General features: G+C 39.9%; 4 protein-coding genes across 5 annotated transcripts in view; 2 read left to right on the top strand and 2 right to left on the bottom strand.

Annotated features, from left to right (window-relative positions):
- Positions 1–14: 14 nt before the first annotated feature.
- LOC106743993 (vacuolar ATPase assembly integral membrane protein VMA21 homolog) lies at positions 15–2,274 on the top strand. The gene is made up of 3 exons (XM_014618367.1): positions 15–339; positions 450–555; positions 719–2,274. The coding sequence occupies exons 1-3, from the start codon at positions 325–327 to the stop codon at positions 856–858; spliced, it is 261 nt and encodes an 86-aa protein (XP_014473853.1). The 5' UTR covers positions 15–324; the 3' UTR covers positions 859–2,274.
- Positions 2,275–2,834: 560 nt separating this feature from the next.
- LOC106743987 (97 kDa heat shock protein) lies at positions 2,835–11,030 on the bottom strand. 2 transcript variants are annotated; one of them, XM_014618355.1, is made up of 12 exons: positions 10,607–11,030; positions 8,983–9,181; positions 8,074–8,430; positions 7,634–7,955; positions 7,285–7,540; positions 7,066–7,196; positions 6,643–6,908; positions 6,284–6,391; positions 4,399–4,521; positions 4,010–4,249; positions 3,604–3,894; positions 2,835–3,496 (listed from the first exon to the last, which is right to left on the bottom strand). In XM_014618355.1, the coding sequence occupies exons 1-12, from the start codon at positions 10,720–10,722 to the stop codon at positions 3,311–3,313; spliced, it is 2,595 nt and encodes an 864-aa protein (XP_014473841.1). In that variant the 5' UTR covers positions 10,723–11,030; the 3' UTR covers positions 2,835–3,310. The 2 variants fall into 2 exon arrangements, with proteins under 2 accessions (XP_014473841.1, XP_014473842.1); XM_014618356.1 differs by lacking the exon at positions 6,284–6,391 and having other exon boundaries at positions 10,607–11,029.
- Positions 11,031–11,248: 218 nt separating this feature from the next.
- On the top strand, positions 11,249–15,874 carry LOC106743988 (caseinolytic peptidase B protein homolog). Its single transcript, XM_014618357.1, has 10 exons — positions 11,249–12,528; positions 12,633–12,685; positions 13,070–13,259; positions 13,493–13,743; positions 13,856–13,946; positions 14,034–14,241; positions 14,361–14,493; positions 14,569–14,781; positions 14,864–15,161; positions 15,244–15,874. The coding sequence occupies exons 1-10, from the start codon at positions 12,180–12,182 to the stop codon at positions 15,387–15,389; spliced, it is 1,932 nt and encodes a 643-aa protein (XP_014473843.1). The 5' UTR covers positions 11,249–12,179; the 3' UTR covers positions 15,390–15,874.
- Positions 15,875–16,011: 137 nt separating this feature from the next.
- The window catches only part of LOC106744036 (synaptotagmin-6), a 28,783-nt gene continuing 24,595 nt past the window's right edge, over positions 16,012–20,199 (bottom strand). Inside the window, exon 10 of the mRNA XM_014618435.1 lies at positions 16,012–19,666. Within this exon, the coding sequence (XP_014473921.1) occupies positions 19,499–19,666 (168 nt within the window). The 3' untranslated portion in view covers positions 16,012–19,498. The remainder of the gene's footprint in view (positions 19,667–20,199) is intronic.

Genomic DNA, 20,199 nt, shown 5'->3' with positions numbered 1-20,199 from the left:
TAACCTCAATTTCTCGAAACCGTCGAGTAATGCGCTAAAACCGGGGGTAACGCTATTTTATGCGCGTTCTGTATTATACGCCGAACACGCTCGACGAACGTTGCTGGCGGGAACTGCTGCTGTGAAATGAGAAATGCGTCGTATCGTAGAAAAATAACAAGCGAGAGCCGATGTTCGACGTGTATCTAACATCGAGATAAGTTCTATGTACACGTGTACACCGAGTCAGTGTTAAATTATTCAGTACGTCAGCCGGATTCAGCGTAAAAACACCGACGTTCACACGATCCTTCTAATTTTATAACTTTCACACAATAAACAATCATGTCAGGTACAAAGGTAAGCTTGATATTGACAGCAATAATTCGATATCTATATTTACTCGCATATATGTATATATCAACTTGCTACATAAAGTGTATCAACTCTTTTTGTTACGTTGATTTTAGGAGTTGACAGAACTGCAGGTGTTCAAGACGGTCTTGTATCACAGTGTGGTAATAATTGCATTACCTGTGATATCGTTTTTCACAAGCAAGGTTTTCTTCTTTGATGGTACGAAATATACATGAGAAAGTCATGATAAGTTCATTACTAAATTTGTTATATAACTGCCAGGAGAAAAATCATATTTCTGTATTTTCGTAGCTGAAATATTGTTTTGATGTATCTTTACCTTAAATGACTGACTAACGAAAGCTCTGCAATTTATTTTCAGGTGTATTGGGACTGAACCATGTGCCAAGTAACGTGTACTCTGCTGGTGTTGCAGTTGTAGTGTTACACATTGCCTTAGGGGCTTTTATATACAGAGCATACTTTGACGATCAGTCCAGGACACCAACTAAGAGAGATTAATTCTTTATTATTAAGTACACCTTGGTGATCATTTACGACATAATCACAGTCAATAAATTTAGTTTCGACATTATTCAACTGAAACCTCAAAAGATATGCTGCGCATAAACAGCATTTATCGATATAATTTACCTTACTTTTGCTTTAGCCAAAAGGTCAGGTAACAGCTAGAGTTTTTTTCACAAAAGTAACGGATATAATATGATCTATGTTATACAATTCATGTGAAAAATAATTATCATAAGGTATAACTTACATTCCAAAATTCATTCGAACTATATTGTGCAATGCCTGCGATTTATACTTTAGGTATGCCGTTCGATCTTCATGCGATTGTGAAAATGTTGCTATAAATTTCCGTACCAAAGCAAAAATACAGTAAAGTAGTGCATTGCGCCTATTGAATATATTATTTTTTCCAATAAAGTGTAGATTATTATAATTCATTTATCCTTGTGTAGGATAAGTTATAAGTAACCATGTGGCAACGTAAGTTTTTAACCAACAATTTAAACTCTCTTATAAATTGATAAGGTTGGTATGGTTCATAAGGATAAATAATAAAATAGATGTCCATATTTCATTCTTCTTATTCTTCTTATTTTGGGAATCATTGTTTGGGTTTATAGATTTACAAAAAAACAAATTTCAAAGATTTACCCTACATATCAAGCATAGCGGCTTGAACATTTCAAAACTTGCTTTTTTTGTAAATTTAAATTTAAACAAGACAAAGTGCAGAGTAATAAGAAGCTAATGACGGAATACTGAAGTAAAAAAAATGGTTTTTAAATTCATTTTGTCATAACCGTTTATCTCGGTCATTAAAAGCCACTAATCGGCCATTTATTTTCCATATATTGACGATGAATATCGTATAAATATCTATCAGAGAAATGCCTTAAAAAATATAATAGTCTGCACGCTATAAATTTATCTTTTAGGACACGCAGAATTCGAAATGCATTAGAATAATTCGTGTATTTGCGTAGAATTTAAGATACAAAAAGACATCGTATGTCGGGAACTTGTATCAATCAATGAAACAAAGTGTCTAATCGTTCCTTACATTTTGTCTATCTAACAAATTCTTTACACTTTGCTAACGTAGGTACATTATACGTATGTAATAAGTAGATTGCGACACTTAGCTGTTAAAAGCAAAGTTAGGCACAAGAGTGAAATATGGACTTCCTGTTCTTGTGTATTCTAGGAACAACTAAATTTGCGATATAAGACTCTATATAAGTGTGTTGTGTGACGAGTAGTATAGTAATATAAATATGATTGGGATAAAGAAATATACTGTCATTATGTAGATGTCTACAAGTTATTTACAATGGTATATCTAGATAAAATTTTAATTTCCTCACTTAGAAAGTGACTTCTTTTTTCACTTAGAAAGAAAAAAAAAAAGAATGATTCAAGTCGCGATCCGAACCGAACAATTGCAGTCAATTTCTAATATCTTCATAGACGCTCAAACGTTTCAAATGGCAAAGCAAAACTTTGCGATTTCAATCTGTGAAACATTAATTTATTTAATTATTGTAAATGCAAAACAAAAGAGAAAAGACAGAATATTTGCTGTCAGCCATGAATAATGTTGGAATGAACAACTGTTGTATTAAATACAATCGCCAACGATATATTACCTAGACTCACAATTCAATTTAGTCATTAGAGATTTAACTTAGTATTCGAGCACTACATGAAAGGTCGCAACATATTAATTCTCCCTACTGGCAACAGTATCTATAGTTTTAAAGTTTCGGAAAAAATCGTTTTTCTTTTCGTTTCTCCGCGGTTTTTATCTTCACCGGGAAAAAAAAAGAAATAAATGTGGTAGGTTTTAACCTACTACACGAGCGTACGTGATTTTTCTGAACAAATTTTTGTACTTTCGAGACAGAAACTGCTGAAATTCGTGGAGAAATGGGACAAAACGGGTTTTTCAACTTTAAAACTATAAGCAATAGTTTCAAGGATCTTTTTCTAATATCCATTCAGAATGATACAGTTACTTAGAAGCGTACTGAAAACTTAGAGAAAACCAAGAGACTCTTAAAAATAAGAAAGCTTCATTATTTGGGCTTTCAAGGCGCTGCTATGCTTGTGTCCAAAATGGTAATTATATACTATCACGAGTGTCAGAGAAAAGCTGCATTCAAACGAAAATAGATTTTGTGACGCACATTCCTTCGTAGATATTTTAGCTTTCAATACACTTGCGCATACGTGGTACATACACTTCATGAAATAAGCGTTACGTAGAAAAAAAAAAAGAGAAAGAGACGGATTGTGTGACAACCATGTGTGCAAAAATTCCGAATATGACATGTCAGGCGCTTTTGTGACACGATAAACACAGTTTTCCAAATGAATTATTCACTATTTCTCTTCGAATTATGATAGATTTAATAATATTAAAACCACATAAATTATGGTGACGTTACTCAACGTCCATCTTTTCCTCTTGCTCTGTCTGTTGATTGGTGTGATTGTGAGCGTTAGCTTCTCTATTTTGATTATTCATCTTCTGTTCGTCGGCATCTTTGTCTTTTGGTTTCTCTTCTTTCGGCGGTTCTGCTTTAGGTTTAGGCTTGTTGAGGATAGGTATTACCACGTTGTCCAATGCCTGTGCGACGAATGAACGCGGACGATGAGAAAATGACGAGATGGTACATTCGAGCAAAACTTACAAAGGAGAGAAAAATAAATCAATCGATCTCTCTCGACGCTCACCTGTTTCTCGGCGCGAATCTGTGCCACGGTGATCGGTGGTTGTTGCGTGCGTGATATACTCGCAAGTACCATACGCTTGTCTTCCAACCACGTCCACTTCTCTTGCACCGCTTTCTCAATTTTCTTCACCTCTTCCTCCGTCAGATGAGAATACTTATCGTCTTTCGGATTCGCCGCTTTGATCTGATCCAGGCTTTTCTTAGCCAGCTGTAATGCCCCTCCCAGTTCCTCCAGTGCTTGAGATCGTCCTTCGAACTCGGATTTCCTTTCCTTTATCGGTTCACCTAGAGACTGACAAGGGAATGGCAATTGAGAATTTCGGAAAACAATAACGGAGGGAAGAGGGAACGACGTTCAGCGCATAAACCGTCAAATTGTCAGCGGGCGATCTCATTAAACGGCATACCTTCAAGCGCGTCAATCGTTCTGAGTAGACTTGTCGCTGACAATCCTCTCCTTCGTCATAGAGCCAAATTTCAGTAACATCTAATGTACAGCTAAGAGACTCCTTATCCGCTTCCGTGATAAATGTTGCCAATTGATCTTCCTCGGACAATTTAGAACGTAGGTCGTAAACGTATTCCTCCAGTGCATTGCGCGCGTCAACCCGCTCTTTTTCCTGCCTGTCTTCGGCGGTCATTTTGCCCTGTTCGTGTGAAAAATGCACGTGATTACATAACGATGTGACATCATACCTGGAGAAGTTTTTTCTCGTCGCTACAATTTAAGATGGAGCAGATAATGCATATTATATAACACTCGAGTCGTACGATGCATCGTGCGTCGAATGATTACCTCCTTTTCCATCGCGGAATCGAGATCTCGCAGAGAAAGTCCGCAAATGTTAGCCTCGATGGGTAAATCGACCGTACGAACGGAAACCTTTTTCTTGCCTTTCTCGTCACCCTTATCGTCACCCTGAAACAAAAAAAAATGACCCGTCAAATATTAACCGATACATTTCCTAAGACTGTGTTTTGCGCAAGCCTATAAAAAAATGTTCGATCACAAGTAAGTGTTGATTATCTCAGTCATATCGTCGGTCAACTTTCCATGTTCAGTAACGAACACGCGTTTCACCGACTTATCTGCCTTTTTTACGCAGATCGGCTTCTCATACTGCGATGGGAGTATCTCTTGCAAATAAGAGACTTCTTACGTAGCGACGAGCACTTACCTTGTCGCGATCACTTTCTTCAAACGTTTCTTTCGTCCCTAATAAGATGATAACAAATATCTTACATATGCGATTTTTACATCGCCGTAATTTTACGAGACTTCTTTTTTTCTTAACACAAGAAATACACTAAACCAAGTCTGTACAAAGAGAAGAACTAAACTGGAATTCTTCAGGTGATGACAAAGATGAGGCAAAGATAATGGGGTATACACTTTTGTGTGTACAGTTTTCAATCCGTATTACATCACATTACGCCATATCGCGTAATAGATGGAGTAACAATGATTCAAGTCAAACTTTGTCATCTGCACTTTCGCACGTGCGTAACACAGGGCAAGTACACACTTCTCTGTACGAATGGAAAACTGTTCAGCGTGCCTGCCTTTACAGCTTAGGACTATTCTTGTATATGTTATATGCTGCTCGATAAAAAACGCTCTATCCTTCTATGAAAACATATCACTGTCTCTTTTCCTTCTGCGACCCAGTGAGTAGAATAGCAGAGCAAAGACAGACAGCACGGCGTGACACAGCTGTTCTTGGACCCATATGCATTTATATATGCAAAATACTGTTAAGGAATCAAATAATATGTCACAATCTATCATACGGATCTATGTTATAGATACTGCGATATATTACGTCATATCTCATAAAGAAAAGCAAGCCGGTCTTTATCTAGACTTTTATAATGCCGCTGGATAGCCGAGTTTGCAGAAGAAATCGACACAGGGTTTCAGACTCTACGTCTAACCAAACGTCATGCATTCCGATACGTACGGCCGATAATCACAACATTCTACGGGCTTCTAATACGCCACAGTAAAATAGCTTGCACTATCTACTCGTATCCTAAGAGAAGTTAATGCACATGAGTAAATGATAATGACGATGATGACGGTGATGGTGATGATGCGGTTTGCAAATCCTAAAATGCGGAGGAACTGCGTACTATGAATTGGCGTTGCAGAGAGGAGAATGAGAAGGTATAATATATCAGAAGCAATATCGTTGTTTTGTTAAACAAACGTCACCGAAAATGGTCCCGGAGGAGGCCCAACGGAAGATGCACGAGATGTTAATCCAATTAAAACGCTAGAAATAAAATGTGAGGAGATGCGTTTAGTGTACTAAATTGACGACGACGATGAGCGTGTGTGTGTGTTTATATGTATTATATATGTGTGTGTGTGTGTATGTCATTTGCGTTATATAAGGCGGTTGCGATTATTGTGCACTCGTTGTTGCCATGAGGATTGCGTCAGATTGATTTCCGCTTCAAGGTGAGCAACAAAGCTTTTAGCGTGATAGAAAGGAGAGAATACCTAAATCATCGTGGCCCTAAACTATGAGTGAAGGGGGAGGGGGGGAAGGATGCTCACGATTATTAACTGTCGCAAGGTAACAACAATGCAACGATTAAGCTTAGAATTTGGCGCAGAGTATGACTCAATCTCGACATATGCGTATGGGTCCAAGTAGAGATAGTATGCCCCATACCGAGCTGAACCAAGAGAGAATCCTGGAGGAGTAGGAAGGGGCGGAACCCCTAGCGCCTCTTCCACCGTCATCAGCATCTGAGTTCCGTCGTGTCTTATCCATGCTCACCTAAACCACAATAAACTTACAATCATGCACCTGGACGCTGCTAAATAACACGTGTTGGATGTTGCAGCAACGGGATTTGATTCGAAATTACGGTATCAAATGTAATATCACACAAATATGTATACTTCGTATTGACGATGCGTGGCGAACGATTTGTCAATCGAAATCGGTGTTACACGCTAATGTCGCTTTATCCACACGAGTGTGTCACAATCGATGGTATATGTTCATGTAATGACGTGACTACGAACCTCCGTTGCTGGTGGTTCGTTCGCCTGCGCGTCTTGATCGGATTTGTCCTTCTTCTCCTGCTGCTGATCAACGTCCATGTTGTTCAGCTGCTGCTGCTGCTGTTGGGCATCCTCTTCCTCCTTTTCCTGCTGGGTCGGCTCACGTTTCTCGATGAGCGACGCCGACGAGATGGTCAAAATGCCGTTCAGATTCACCCTTACTTTCACTTTGACCTTCGCCGACTCGCCCTCCGGCGTAGCTCTTATATTCTTTATCGTAAACGTTCCTGCATGAGACGCGAATATGTAATGTAGGAGATGAACGAATCGCACGTGCGTTTCTTCCAAAATATCGCTTTTATCAATTTAAATGAAAAAAAAAAAAAAAAAGATTCACGGAGGGAAACATCGTAGATGAAAACAAACGAAAACGAATTTGCGTACCGATGCGCGTCTGAGGATAATAAGGAGGCGGCAAACTGTAACTGGCAGTGAGCACAAACGGGCTCGTGCGATAGAATGTCAGCATCTTCGAGAACGGTACAGCATGATTGTGCCCAAATACTTCCATTTCTCTGAAATATCAAGTGGAGTGTCAGAAAAAAAGGCCATTAGGTGAAAACGTGACGTCAATGATTAAAAAAAAAACCGAGAAGCGCGTACCCTTCTTCGCCTTGAGTAGCGTCCCACGTCAGTTTCAAAGGGTACGGCTGTATATCCGTAACCGAAAATTCACGGACACGCACGGCAGGACTGAGCATAGCGCACTGCAACGCGCAACCGCGAGCGACCGATTCGTCCTGGTTCAAGGTAGTCGACACCGGCCGGCCGAAAATTTCCTCTACCAAACGTTTGATAGCAGGGACGCGGCTCGACCCTCCTGCCAGCTCGACCGCGTGAATCTCCTCGAGCTTCAGTTCTGAAAGAAAGAAAAGAAAAATGCACGAAACTCATTGATACAGAAGGACGAAAAGACCGAATGCGCGACTCTTTCTGCGAGACGCGGACTTACTCGAATCGACCAGGCATTGAACAAAAGTCGCCTCGATGCGCTTAATCAGATGACTGCATAGATCCTCCATCTCGGTGCGCTTGATCTCAGCGTGCACATCCTTCTCATCCATAAAGCACTCGATATTCAGCGGCAGGGTGGTCGAATTAACCGACATCTGTTTCTTCAGTTTCTCCACCTCCGCGAGTAGTCTTAAGTACGCCCGGGGATTGGTGTGCACGTCGAGATTGTATCGCTTTTTAAACACCTGGCAGAAGTGTTCCGCCAAAATACTGTCGATGTTTCTACCACCCAATTGACTGTCAGCGGCGCTTGACAGCATCTTTAATAATAATGGAGCAAGGATAACAACAGGATCAAGCGTCTTCGGATGAGAGATGCGCACAGAGATGCGAGATGGGAATATTAGCGTATTAATGGGAAATTAAACGGATACTTACCTTAAGTTTGCCTTTATGAAAGGCACAAATGCTCACTTGCAGGCCGGCCTGGCCACAATCCACGAAAACGACGTTCCTTGGGGGCGCGTCTGGCGCCGGCAAATCCTGCTTATAAATACCATAACAAAGAGCAGTAGCGGTGGTCTCGTTGAATAATCTTAGAACATTAAGGCCTGCAATCCTAGCGGCATCGAGTAGAGCCTGACGCTCAGACTGAGTGAAGTATGAAGGAATTGATATAACGCAATCGTTAACAGCAGTTTGCAGCGCTGTCTCGGAAATATCTTTCAGCTTCGTGAAGAGCATAGCGGTAATTTGCTCCGGCGAGAAAACGTGTTCCTCCCCCTGGTATTGTACCTAGAACAGGAATAAGCGTTTGAATGAAGTTCTTCAACAATACGGAGAACCAGGGAAACCACGAAACAGTTTGTCATTAACATTTCATGTCGCACGAATTTATCAACTTATCAACAATGCACGCTCGATTCTACACAGTGCAAGTAACATTAATGAATCATCCGTGTCGTAGATTCTAAAAAGATATAAATAAGATATGAGTCTCCAGAAATGAGAGAGTCCTGGCAAGGTGCCTAGATTACTTTCGATTCGTGGTCATTGAATTATACGACGAGGGGAATTATTGCGACGGTTGAAATACTAAACAAATCTACATCGTTTGAGAGATTGTGAGGGAGTTGAAAAATGCCAGTCAATGATTTCCCTGCACACGTATATACAGATACTTCACATGGATGAAAACACAAGTGAAAACTCTTACATACAGCAAATAGTCATATTTTCGTATTCTTTCCATTGCGACTGCGGATATAATATTCAAATTTTCTTACAAGCAGCACAGAAATGGATTTACAAAGTCATCCTCTCTTCTTGCTTGGTGCGAACACTTACATGTATGCCGATGCTCCCATCAGTTTGTTGAGTCATTTTAAAAGGTAGAGTCTGCCGCTCACATTGAACTTGTGGATCATTATATTTCCTACCTAGTAGCCTTTTGAAATTGTAAATGGTGTTTTTCATATTCGTCACCATCTGGTTCTTGGCCGCTACACCAAGAATCCGGCTCTTTCTACCAAACGCAACGCATGACCTGGGAAACATTGCACACACATATTGAGACTGCTCATTCCTCTCGATGGTATTTAAAGTTTTTGTAATTCTGTAGATAACATGACCTAATATATGTGGTTACTTTTTGTACTTTATACTTGATTGACATTGTATGACGCGGCTATTTCAGCGTACTTACATATATACGTGCTTCTAGATCTAGATTTCATTGACCTGATCTATGTTTAGATAAATCAAAACTATACCATGTGTTCATTGATTTAAGATGTAAATTAATCGTACCACTACAACACGTATGTTACCTCTAATATGCAATTCAAGATTTGCATAAGAATACACAAGTTGAAATAAACAATTGTTACTGTTCTGATCGCTACATCTTATGCCGATTATTATAAAGATAACAAATATATAAAGTAGATATATATAATATATAATACATGTAAAAATTATTGCCCGTGGATCGATTATAAATTTCCAAGGAATCTTTACATAAATGTTTCATATTAATATTCACAGTTTCCTCAGAAAATGCTCGAACAGTCTGAAAAATGTTCATACACGAGCGCATTTCCGCACGTGTATAATTGCGGACAATTTAATATATTATCGACGCGAGGAAAAAATGATGTGGGTCGCAACGGCTGCAGGGGATAAAAATATAAGCGCAACTGACAATTCCAAAAGGAATGCAAAGAAACGGGCGGCAGCAGAACGCGCGCAAGCGGTGAGCGGGACTTTTTAGGGATACTCCGAAAACACGTGAACACGCGTGTGACAGCGGTATTGGCATGGCAATGAGATGCCTGTAAATGGCAATGTGACCGATGTCCTCGGGAGCGTGATAATCCGCGCGCGTATTCACACGCGAACGCCCTTGTTCTACTGTTCTACGTTACATTCCATTGATATCTCGTTAAAATTGCGAGAGAAACGAGAAAGAGAGAGAGAGAAAGCCGATTGCGTTCAGATTCGGCCGAGCCGTGCACGCGAAAATGATCCTTACGTCCCTCCGTGACGACCTCTCGCACGCGACGCGCAAAAGTGAGGCAATTTTTCCTCATTCTCGGGCACGATGGGGAGGAAATTCAGTCGAGCGAAATTCCGGAGAATGAGAAACTCGAGAGGATCGCGAGGATTAAGGCAGGATTACGTCGGCAACCTGCCCGGAACAATCGTCGCGAACGATGACGGTGCCTCCTGGATCGCACGCCAACACACGGGCCGAGGCCGATAGATGGAGAGAGGAAAAAAAAAAAGGAGAAAGAGAGAGATCGCGCGGCCAAACTCAGGTTAGAGGTGATTCACGTCGCGGTTGTGGGACATGTAAATCGCGCAAGGCGAAGGCCACGAAGGTTCGCCGGTAGCCGATGTGAGAGAAAGAGAGGGAATATCGATGGGCATCGGCGGTCTCAACGAGCGAGAGAGAAAGAGAAGGACTTACGGTGTGTTGCGGAGGCTATAATCGTTCGTTACAGTTTCAATGCCACCCGCGCGTGCTACGGCCACATAGCAGTTGTCGTTCCCGAAGTCGATTCCGATCACAGACATCGCAGCCATGGCTGGTGTGCTGGGGGCCGAATCGGCACTTCGTCTCTGTGGCACCGGGGGCGGATTTCTCGCTGTTCTCTGGTCGACAGAGAGGGAGAGAGAGAGAACGAGAGGTCCCTCTCAGACGTACGTGAAGCCTACGCGGGACCGGAGCACCGAGATAAGCAGCGAATTACAGCGTCGTAAGGCAATGCGACTGATTTTTCGCCACAACTCGCGATCACGAGTAAGAGCTCGCCGATGATATGCTCGTGCGCGATGCCTCGCAAGAAATGATCTCGCCAGCACTGCCTTCTGCTGAGGTCGCTTCAAAACTGACCAATCATGGCAGCGCTGGGCGGTCGCGGCGATTGGCGCGCCGAGCCGCCTGGAATATTCTGGAAACCCGCGAGATTGGCCGATTCCGCAGGATCTCCGGCCGGACGCGCGTTTTCTCGAAAAATCGAACATCGCCGGCTCGCCGACGCGTCGCACGATGGGCCGCCTCGCGCAGCGGCCGACTCCGCGATTCACGTTTCGCCGAACAGATTGCGATCCGACAAGCCGCGAAATTAATGTGCACGCGGGGCCGTGCGACGGTTCGTATTCGAGCGGAACTGACGGAAACGAAACCCGCGGCGACGTCGCGCAATATGGCGGCCGACGGCAAACCGAGAAGTCCGAGCGACGTTTTCGAATATTGCGCTTGCCGATCGGCGACGCCAGGCGAGATATCGCTAATTTTGTCGGCCCACCGCGAATTTCCCCGTGTCTTTCCTCCTCGTATCGATGTCCCTTCTTTGTGTCGATCTTCTCTTCGCGCTAGTTTCTCTAGTAATCGCATTTTTTTCTTATAGAAATACTATTACAGGAACACGCACGACATTGTGTGAGCCGAAAGCGTTATATAGAAACTGCGATCAATTTCAATGGTACTTTTTCATGGAGGGATATAGAATCGCGGATGAAAAGGCGTGGTAACCAGAAAGTGATATCAGAAAGTGGCCTGTAATATGGCCGGAATAAACAACGTCAAAATTAAAATCGTCGGTTTGAAAATTGTACGATGATCGCTACGTGCAATCCGCGTGTTTTGCCAGTAAGAAAATGAATATAACCACGGTGCCACCTGGCTTCTCGAACCATTTGACGAAATTGTCGTCGTACTTTAAGTCATGCCAAACCACCCACGATGCGAATAGAGAACCATTAGCGGAGCGTCGTTACGCTTCGAACTCGCGACGGTCCCATCGATCGGATGTTGTGTGTCAGTGCGGTTTTTACGTAAATATATAAGCTAACGGGAAATAAAGCGCGTCGTTATAGCAACAATCGGTAATATCTGATCGTTGAATCTAACAGCAGCGCGGAAAATCGATCCCCGTTCACGTTCGCAGCGGTCGTTCGTGATCACTCGGGGTTTTCGAAGGATATCGGCCTGCAGAAACATAACCTCGTATCGAAGGCCCGACGGACCATTATGCGAGATGTCACGTTTATGTAATTTGAAATTATACTCGGCGATGAATAGCGCGAAAACATCAGCCGCGCTTTCTAGCAAATTATGTTTTATAAGTGGACGCAAGGATATTCCTCGTCCAAACTGTACAGGTTATGTCCACATGTGCATGTCAAAGCGCACACTGTCGACTTATCCGCTGCACGGATTTCTGAATGGAATATTGTTCAATTGTCCGCTAACTGTGGCAGCAATTGCGAGAGAAAGATATGCAAGACATGACAATAAGTCTAACAGAAGACGCTCCAAGTATCTCCAAGTGCTTTTGGGTAGTCTTGGCTTCATAGTGGCATCTTGTGATTATTCGCGTTATAAAGGTATGTTTATTGATTATGCATTGGTAAATACTATATATGCATACGTATATCTGTGTGTGTTTCTGTGAGTAAATATAACCATATAACCATGCGATGAATTGCAGAGGAAAGATTTCTACACGCTGCCCAACATGGTGATGTTTTGAAATTGAAGAAAGTAAGTTTTTTATAGGACAGCACCAAGATATTTAATGACTAACCTGAAACTATCTTATGCCTATGAAATTGACTTAGAACCATGCTCTCCACAATTCTTTGCTTATTGTTTACTTTGACAGATAAAAAATAATATTAACGTCGTCAAGTATTCAACCACAACTGCTTATTAAACATTCAGTGAACTTTTGGGTCTGTTTAGTTTTGTATTTTTAAATCTGATCTCAAATCTGAAACTATATACCAAAACCAGATCCAAGAGCTCTCTGAGCAGTTATGCTCAGCTTATGTTCAGTTAGCATCAGTTATTGAATATAGTATTCTTTGATATAGTATGGAGACATTATTGAAAGGTAATGTCGTACAATGATATTCTATATTTCAGGCTATAGCAGATGGTATTAACATAAATGTCAGGCATTCATTGGGTTGGACAGCATTGCAGGTTGCTGCTGTAAATGAACAAACTGAAATTCTGAAAATTCTGTTGGATAATGGCGTTGATATAAATGCAGGGGACGATTTTGTTAGTGCAAATAGGCTTGCCACGCAGAAGGGCGTTAATTTTATAGAAGGTATTTATAACACTAATATAAAAATCGATACATATAAATAATTAGTATATATGATGATAATTATTTAAAAAATATATAGTGTATCTATAGTTTATTTATCATCGTTGCTATGATATTTATTAATGGCGAATTTTTGAGAATATTTTGAGATAAAAATCCCACTGCTAATATTATTTAAGCTTATTAATATAAAACTTAGGTTATTGAGTAATTGTTATTGATTTCAATCTTAGTCCTTATGAAAAGAGAAGAAGAATTCTCTGCTCAACTAAACAACAGGGCTACTTTTCGAGGTTTCACAGCGTTGCACTATGCTGTGTTGGTCGATTCGAAAGCGTGTGTAAAGGTATTGTTGGAGAAAGGAGCGGATCCAACGATAGAGAATGAAACAGGTCATCGACCGATTGATTATGCTAAAGAAGGAGAAGTCAAGGAAATGCTTGTCGAATATTCTATTAAATATGATCAACTATTGAAAGAAAAAGTATATACTGCTACTTGATTTTTCTCTATCTGTGCACAACATGCACGCAAAATGTGTGAAATTTGTTTGAAGAGGAAAATAATAAACATGTAAATTGAAATGTCTTACCTAGGAAGCGGAAGAACGACGTAGATTTCCACTGGAGCAACGTCTAAAGCAACACATCGTAGGACAGGAGGGACCAATTTCTATTGTTGCTTCTAGTAAGACAATTTTCCTTGTATTTATTATAAAGTAATGCAATTGAAAACGCATTTGTGTGCTAAAAAAATATTCTTCAATATCGTTAGCTATTAGAAGGAAAGAAAATGGTTGGATAGATGAGGAGCATCCACTAGTATTTCTCTTCCTGGGTTCGTCAGGCATTGGTAAGACGGAATTAGCTAAGCAGTTGGCAAGTTACATTCACAGAAACAAAGCAGACAGTTTTATCCGACTGGACATGTCGGAATACCAGGAGAAGCACGAGGTCGCAAAATTAATTGGAGCACCGCCGGGGTATATAAATCTCTCACTCGCTGTTATCGTCGCTTCAATTTCAGCATCTTCCGAATTTTGCACGTTAAGGATATTGAAAATTCAACGATGTAACGTTAACAATCAAACTCATTATCTAGATACGTAGGACACGATAATGGCGGGCAGCTGACGAAACTTCTAAAAAAGTGTCCCACTGCCGTTGTATTGTTCGACGAGGTTGACAAAGCGCATCCCGATGTCTTAACTGTATTGCTACAGCTCTTTGACGAGGTATTTACTTGCCGCTTATATCACTCGTCTATCTTGGCAGTTTCTGATTACGCAGAGCACCATTGTCTTTTTAAGGGAAGACTGACCGATGGCAAAGGGAAAACGATCGAATGCAAAAAGGCTACTTTCGTAATGACGTCGAATTTAGGAAACCAAGAGATCGCTGAGCACGCGCTGCACCTCAGAGCAGAATCTGAAAGGCTGTTAAAGCATCGATTAGAAAACATTACCGATGAGGATCAAGAGCCGGAGCGTATTGAGATATCTCGTAATTTTAAGGATGAAGTGGTATGTGAAGTGAAAATGAGATATCTCTTTTGCACGTACTTCCGAGTCGCGCACGCGGTGGTGTAATAAGATCCCTTTGCAGATACGTCCGATATTGAAGGCGCATTTTCGCAGGGACGAGTTCCTAGGAAGAATAAATGAGATCGTGTACTTTCTGCCATTCTCTCGAACGGAACTAATCAAATTAGTCACCCGAGAATTGGAAGCCTGGGCTATACGCGCAAAAGAGAGGCACATGATCGAGTTGAAATGGGATAGAGAAGTCCTGTCAGTATTAGCCGATGGATACGACGTTCATTATGGCGCTCGTTCCATCAAGTACGAAGTGGAAAGACGCGTCGTTAATCAGTTAGCCGCAGCTCACGAACGAGGACAACTCAGTACGCAATTCTTTCTTATCTACAGTCCGACTTAAGCATTGCGCAATCTCCGTTGTAATACAAAGTTTTCTGTTTACAACAGGTAAAGGTTGCTGCGTATTATTGAAAACACAGTGGCACGAGAAGAGCGCGAGCATATTCCTCTCTGTTCGACAAAAGGGTTTGAAAAATTTCGTCGATATCGGAGAAACGGATAATTTGGTGAAAAATGTCAAGTTAACATTTTAATAATGCAGTTAGCATGGAACGTCAAGTTTCGATTTCATTAAAACGCGAATAACTAATGATACTGTTACGATATCATATGTAAATGTATAAATTACACTTTTTCTTTCTTTAGTTCAAATTGCATTCAATCAAGGAGCTTATCTTGCAGTTAATTAACATAAATCTTTCGAACATGCATAGATCTCTAACTAATATAGATCTCTAACCAATAGATCTTTCTCAACTATCCGTCATCAAATAAGATTTTAGGAATACAACGCTTCTCTGTACACTTTCTGTTCACGATGCGATTAGATTTATCTGTCTCAATTTTATTTTGCATACATTCTATGGTAAAGATATTAATCGCAAATTAAAATATTTATTACAGTCAACGTGTTCTGGTCAGGAGTGTGATGCGATAGATAAGATATAAACAATTTTATGTTGCTGATATCGTAATGAAGTGTCTAATTCAATGTGATACTAAGTAAAGAAATAAAGAATATTTTGTAAATAAAGAAATAAAATGTTTTTCTCTGATTTGAATTTAGACATTGGTTTTAAAATCTGCGTGTACAGCACGCGTACATGCGAAAGTAGCAAATAAGCGGGGGGAATTTCCGGCGTCGGATGAAATACATCGGGCTCTTCTGATGTAAATAAGTTGATCTTTATTTTATTAATTAAGTTATGATTGGATCGAGAGTACATTACAAGAAAAATATTCAGATTATACGTCACATTTAGAATAACATTATTTACTTTTTACGATGAACGGGGAGACGGGAGACTTATCTTCGAAAGCTCCTCGAAATCTGTCGCAGGAAAACATTCCATTTACCTTACTTTAGAATCACAAGTAAAGTAAACTCCCTATCCGATATTGGCAGGACGAATATGGCCATTTACACTTTTAGATCTCATGTTAATTAAGATATTAAGTGAGGCTCTTCTTGATTACAATCGTAAAATGCAAGGCAAATTCAGGTCCATCAATAGATGTGTATGCGTGTGTGTGTGTGTGCGCGTGTGTATGTGTGTGTCTGTTAATTAAAGAGAGCCGTAACGAGTCTTTTCATTCACATAAGAAAATATAACGACCCGCGTGGAATCCGAAATGATGACTGATACCAGTGATATCGGTTTCTCTTTTCTGAAGAGTTTCCGGCATAGACATCAAATAAGTCAGGTTGCTTTCCACTTTCTAGATGGTAATCTGACGTAAGCTTCGAAAAATTGAGCTTCTTATGTATAATAAGACCTCATGAATATATTTTATAAAGAACTTTCCCTTCACCTATACGCGCGGTAGAATACAGTAATATCGAAAGTGCATTTTCACACAGCAGACACTCAGGATGATTGTACGACGGTAAATATATAAGGACATTTTTCTCAAGTTTATATTTATATAATACAGCGCAGAGCTGGAAAAGTGAGAATCAGCAGTAGCTTTGGCATTCGGTAGAAAAAGTAAGAAAAAAGAAGCGATTGTCCGTTCGCGACACGAGTCTTTCAGTTACAATTTGATTTAAATAACAAAAACCGAATGTCAAGAAAGAGACACAAAATGTTAGATTTAACTTTTGGTTATTTTCTTATTGATTTATAAATTATTATTTTATCTTATTACGAAATCTATTTACCCCCCTTTCCGTAATCCTTATATTGATAAAAACTCGACTCTACTAAAAATTTGCTCAAGTTTTTAAAACGATCTTCTCCCTATTACTGATGTCCACTTTTGCAGTCGCGGCCTGTATTCGATTCTTCTTTAACATTATCATATACTTCTTGTAATATATAGAATAATAGAAATACCGTAAATATATATATAAGAGTTAAGCGTACGATTCAGATTCCGCTTCCGTGATGAAGCGTTTCTTCTCATCTATAAGTTGTTAAATTATCTCTTTTGTATTTATTTATTTTATATATAGACTTATATATCTTCATTATATGTATATAATATATTTATATCTCATATATATTTTTAATGTTTACCAACATTTAATTTTCTTTCTTTTCAACAAGGATCACAACATTGCAACTTCGAGTGACGAACCAAAAGACACTTAAAACGCAATGTTGTACAACGTATGCACAACTAGATGCTCCAAAAACTGACAGGCTTATCAATTCAAATGTTCAAACGAGGAAACAACAGATTTGCGATGAAACTATAACTTATCAGTATGATACGATGGATTCAAGTCGGATGGACATTTCATTTATAATTCTTAATTCGTGAAGTGACGAAATACGACACAAGTTAGGAATTAGGGCAATTTAGAAACATTTCAACGTGTGGAAGATCCCGACACTTTTATAGCGATTATCGATAATTATTGTACAATTTTCAACGGTTTTTGTTGCACAAATATACATATTACGAATGGGTAAATCCGGATGCGATGTCACAGAGATTATTGCAAGTGGTTTCGCGAGAAACGCGTGACAAATGGGTAAAAAGTAGACTTCATACGGGACAATTATATTTAAATAATACAATTCATTCCTATGATAGTATTTTTTACAATTCAATTTAATAGTTATACATCCAAAAATATATTGTTATATCAGTCTTACAGAAAGTCTCTGAATTTCCTGAGTTTCCTCAAACGAATGTCGAGAGATTTCCTTCACAATCCGATAAAAAGAGAGTAGTTTATCTTTACTATCATAAATCAAAGTTGCTTTTAAATGCCTGTGTTCCGCGATTCCCATTGTTCTAAATGGTTAAAGAAAAGATCAAAAGTATCCATCTTTAATCGACGAAACCATCTTGGAATTATTATCTCGTTTCTTTCTTTTCGTTTATTAGAACACGTCGAGATATCTCTGAATTACCCTAAATATATAAATGCAGCTGAACAGTTGTATCGTTAGGTGTCGTTAATCGCGATGAACGGAGGTCAACAATGAAGTTATGATCGGTGCACGAGCGATAAAATAAGCGAAAGACGACATATCTCGATGCTCGATTTCTTTACATCCATTGTTTGTGTTTCCGCATTTTTCTTAGCATATGAATTACACACTCGACAATACGGCGATAAACGACAGTCAACACTCGATTAACATGCTCGTTCGCGGGGAATAACATTAGGCCTCCGATTAACTTGCAAGCTATATAGACATAGTGCCCTTTGAACTCTTCCAGGCCACATTTGTCACACAACGACAGACTTAAGCTTTTCGTTGACACATATATCATGCCTGTTTTTCTTTCCTTTCCTCTCGCTCTCTTTCTTTTTCTCGCAGAGGTACAATTATAAGAGAAATAAAGGATAATCTTATAAACCTGAGAGAAAATAGTTCATCACCTGACAGGTTCGATCAACGTATTTAGAATTTACTCAGTAATCCGTCTCCTTGGAACGCGCCTGTCTTGTCTTAAAGTATTACTTTGTACGTTGAATTATTGATCCGTTGTCCACAAGAGAAACGCGAGACCGATTTCTCTCCTTCTGTTCAACGGTTCGAGATCGACGTTTCCCTCGTGACAACGCTCGCGGAGCCTCGCTGCCTGGTGCGCGTCAGTTGTCTCAAAAATACACGTCGAAAATCTTTTCAGGTATCCAAAAAACTTAAGGTTAAATATACAGTTGGAATTACGAACAGCAGTTGAGTAACGGTGCAACGAACGAAAACGTGAGTGCGCTTTGTGCCTGTTTACGTGCGTGGACACACGAAGAATATTCACACGGTATATATATATATATATACGATCGTAACTCTTATATCTTCTTTTTTTTGTTTTTCGTTTCCTTTTTCCCTCGCACATCGACGTTCCAGACGCGTTATGTTGCGGATCTTTAATGACCATTTAATATATATATATATATATATATATATATATATATATCTATAAAAGTGCAGAAGAACAGTTTCTCACAGCGGGGACACTCCTCCTCGGTCTTCTCCTTTCGCGTTTTTTTTTCCTTTTCGGGAAATATATATAGTTTCTTACTTTTACATGTAATACCGCTACATGTTTCGTTATGTATACATGGTCGTCCGACTATTAGTTACGGTGGGATTGTGTTTCGTCCTCGTTCTTCGAGCGAGAACGCGAGAATTACCTTTGTAGTAAAATCAGAAACGTTTCGATCGTAGTGACTGAGCTAATGTAACGCGTGCCACTCTGCGATTTGCTTCCTGGGCGACAACGTCATTTGGAGCCAGTGCTCTCGTCCTTGACTGTTGCCGCTGTCCGTGGCGGGCCCGATGATGCAAGATCCGACCACGGCGTTACCGCCCATCAATTCGCTGCTCGAGTCCAGCACGCGCACCTTACACAAACGTGATTAGTCATTTTTCGCTCCTGTGCAACGCCTACCTCTAATGCTGTAACCCCCGACGGGAATTCTGACGAGTGCCTGTTAAGGCTATTAGAAATTCTAATTCTTCGAACTCTGTCGATAAATATCGAATTATACAGAAATTCCAAAACTTCGAATCATTGAAGAATATATTTATGTCGAATGATACAATTCCTAATTTTTATCATATGAATGATAATCCAGCAGATATCAACTAACAACAACGTTATATCATTATTATAATTTCTCACTCAATAATGGGAATGTTAAATACAACATGTGCTACGTTACATTTATATTGTTGAGTGGGAAATTATAATATTGACGTGACGTTATCGTTAATTAGTGTTTACTGGGAATCTTGATTCTGAATTGTTTCAATTCCCATACAGATTCGCGTAAACATATGACGCCAAGCCGGAAAGATCAAAGCAACGAGAATGAGTTACAGTACGTACGACGTCTCAGATTTAATATGCAAATATGCAGATGACGGGAAAATC

This window comes from Dinoponera quadriceps, unplaced genomic scaffold (genome assembly GCF_001313825.1).
Source record: "Dinoponera quadriceps isolate SergipeBrazil2010 unplaced genomic scaffold, ASM131382v1 scaffold1252, whole genome shotgun sequence".
NCBI lineage: Eukaryota > Metazoa > Arthropoda > Insecta > Hymenoptera > Formicidae > Dinoponera > Dinoponera quadriceps.
This window is presented reverse-complemented; position numbering and strand designations above follow the sequence as displayed.

Coding starts and splice junctions, on each gene's coding strand:
- LOC106743993 (XM_014618367.1), top strand. Junction 556..718: donor CAAGGTTTTCTTCTTTGATG/GTACGAAATATA, acceptor ATTTATTTTCAG/GTGTATTGGGACTGAACCAT.
- LOC106743987 (XM_014618355.1), bottom strand. CDS start 10,722: ATGGCTGCGATGTCTGTGATCGGAATCGACTTCGGGAACGACAACTGC. Junction 7,541..7,633: donor TCAATGCCTGGTCGATTCGA/GTAAGTCCGCGT, acceptor TCTTTCTTTCAG/AACTGAAGCTCGAGGAGATT. Junction 4,522..6,283: donor TTCTCTCTTGGTTCAGCTCG/GTATGGGGCATA, acceptor TTTTTGTTTCAG/GGTGACGATAAGGGTGACGA.
- LOC106743988 (XM_014618357.1), top strand. CDS start 12,180: ATGTCACGTTTATGTAATTTGAAATTATACTCGGCGATGAATAGCGCG. Junction 14,242..14,360: donor TTAATTGGAGCACCGCCGGG/GTATATAAATCT, acceptor CTCATTATCTAG/ATACGTAGGACACGATAATG. Junction 14,782..14,863: donor GTAATTTTAAGGATGAAGTG/GTATGTGAAGTG, acceptor ATCCCTTTGCAG/ATACGTCCGATATTGAAGGC.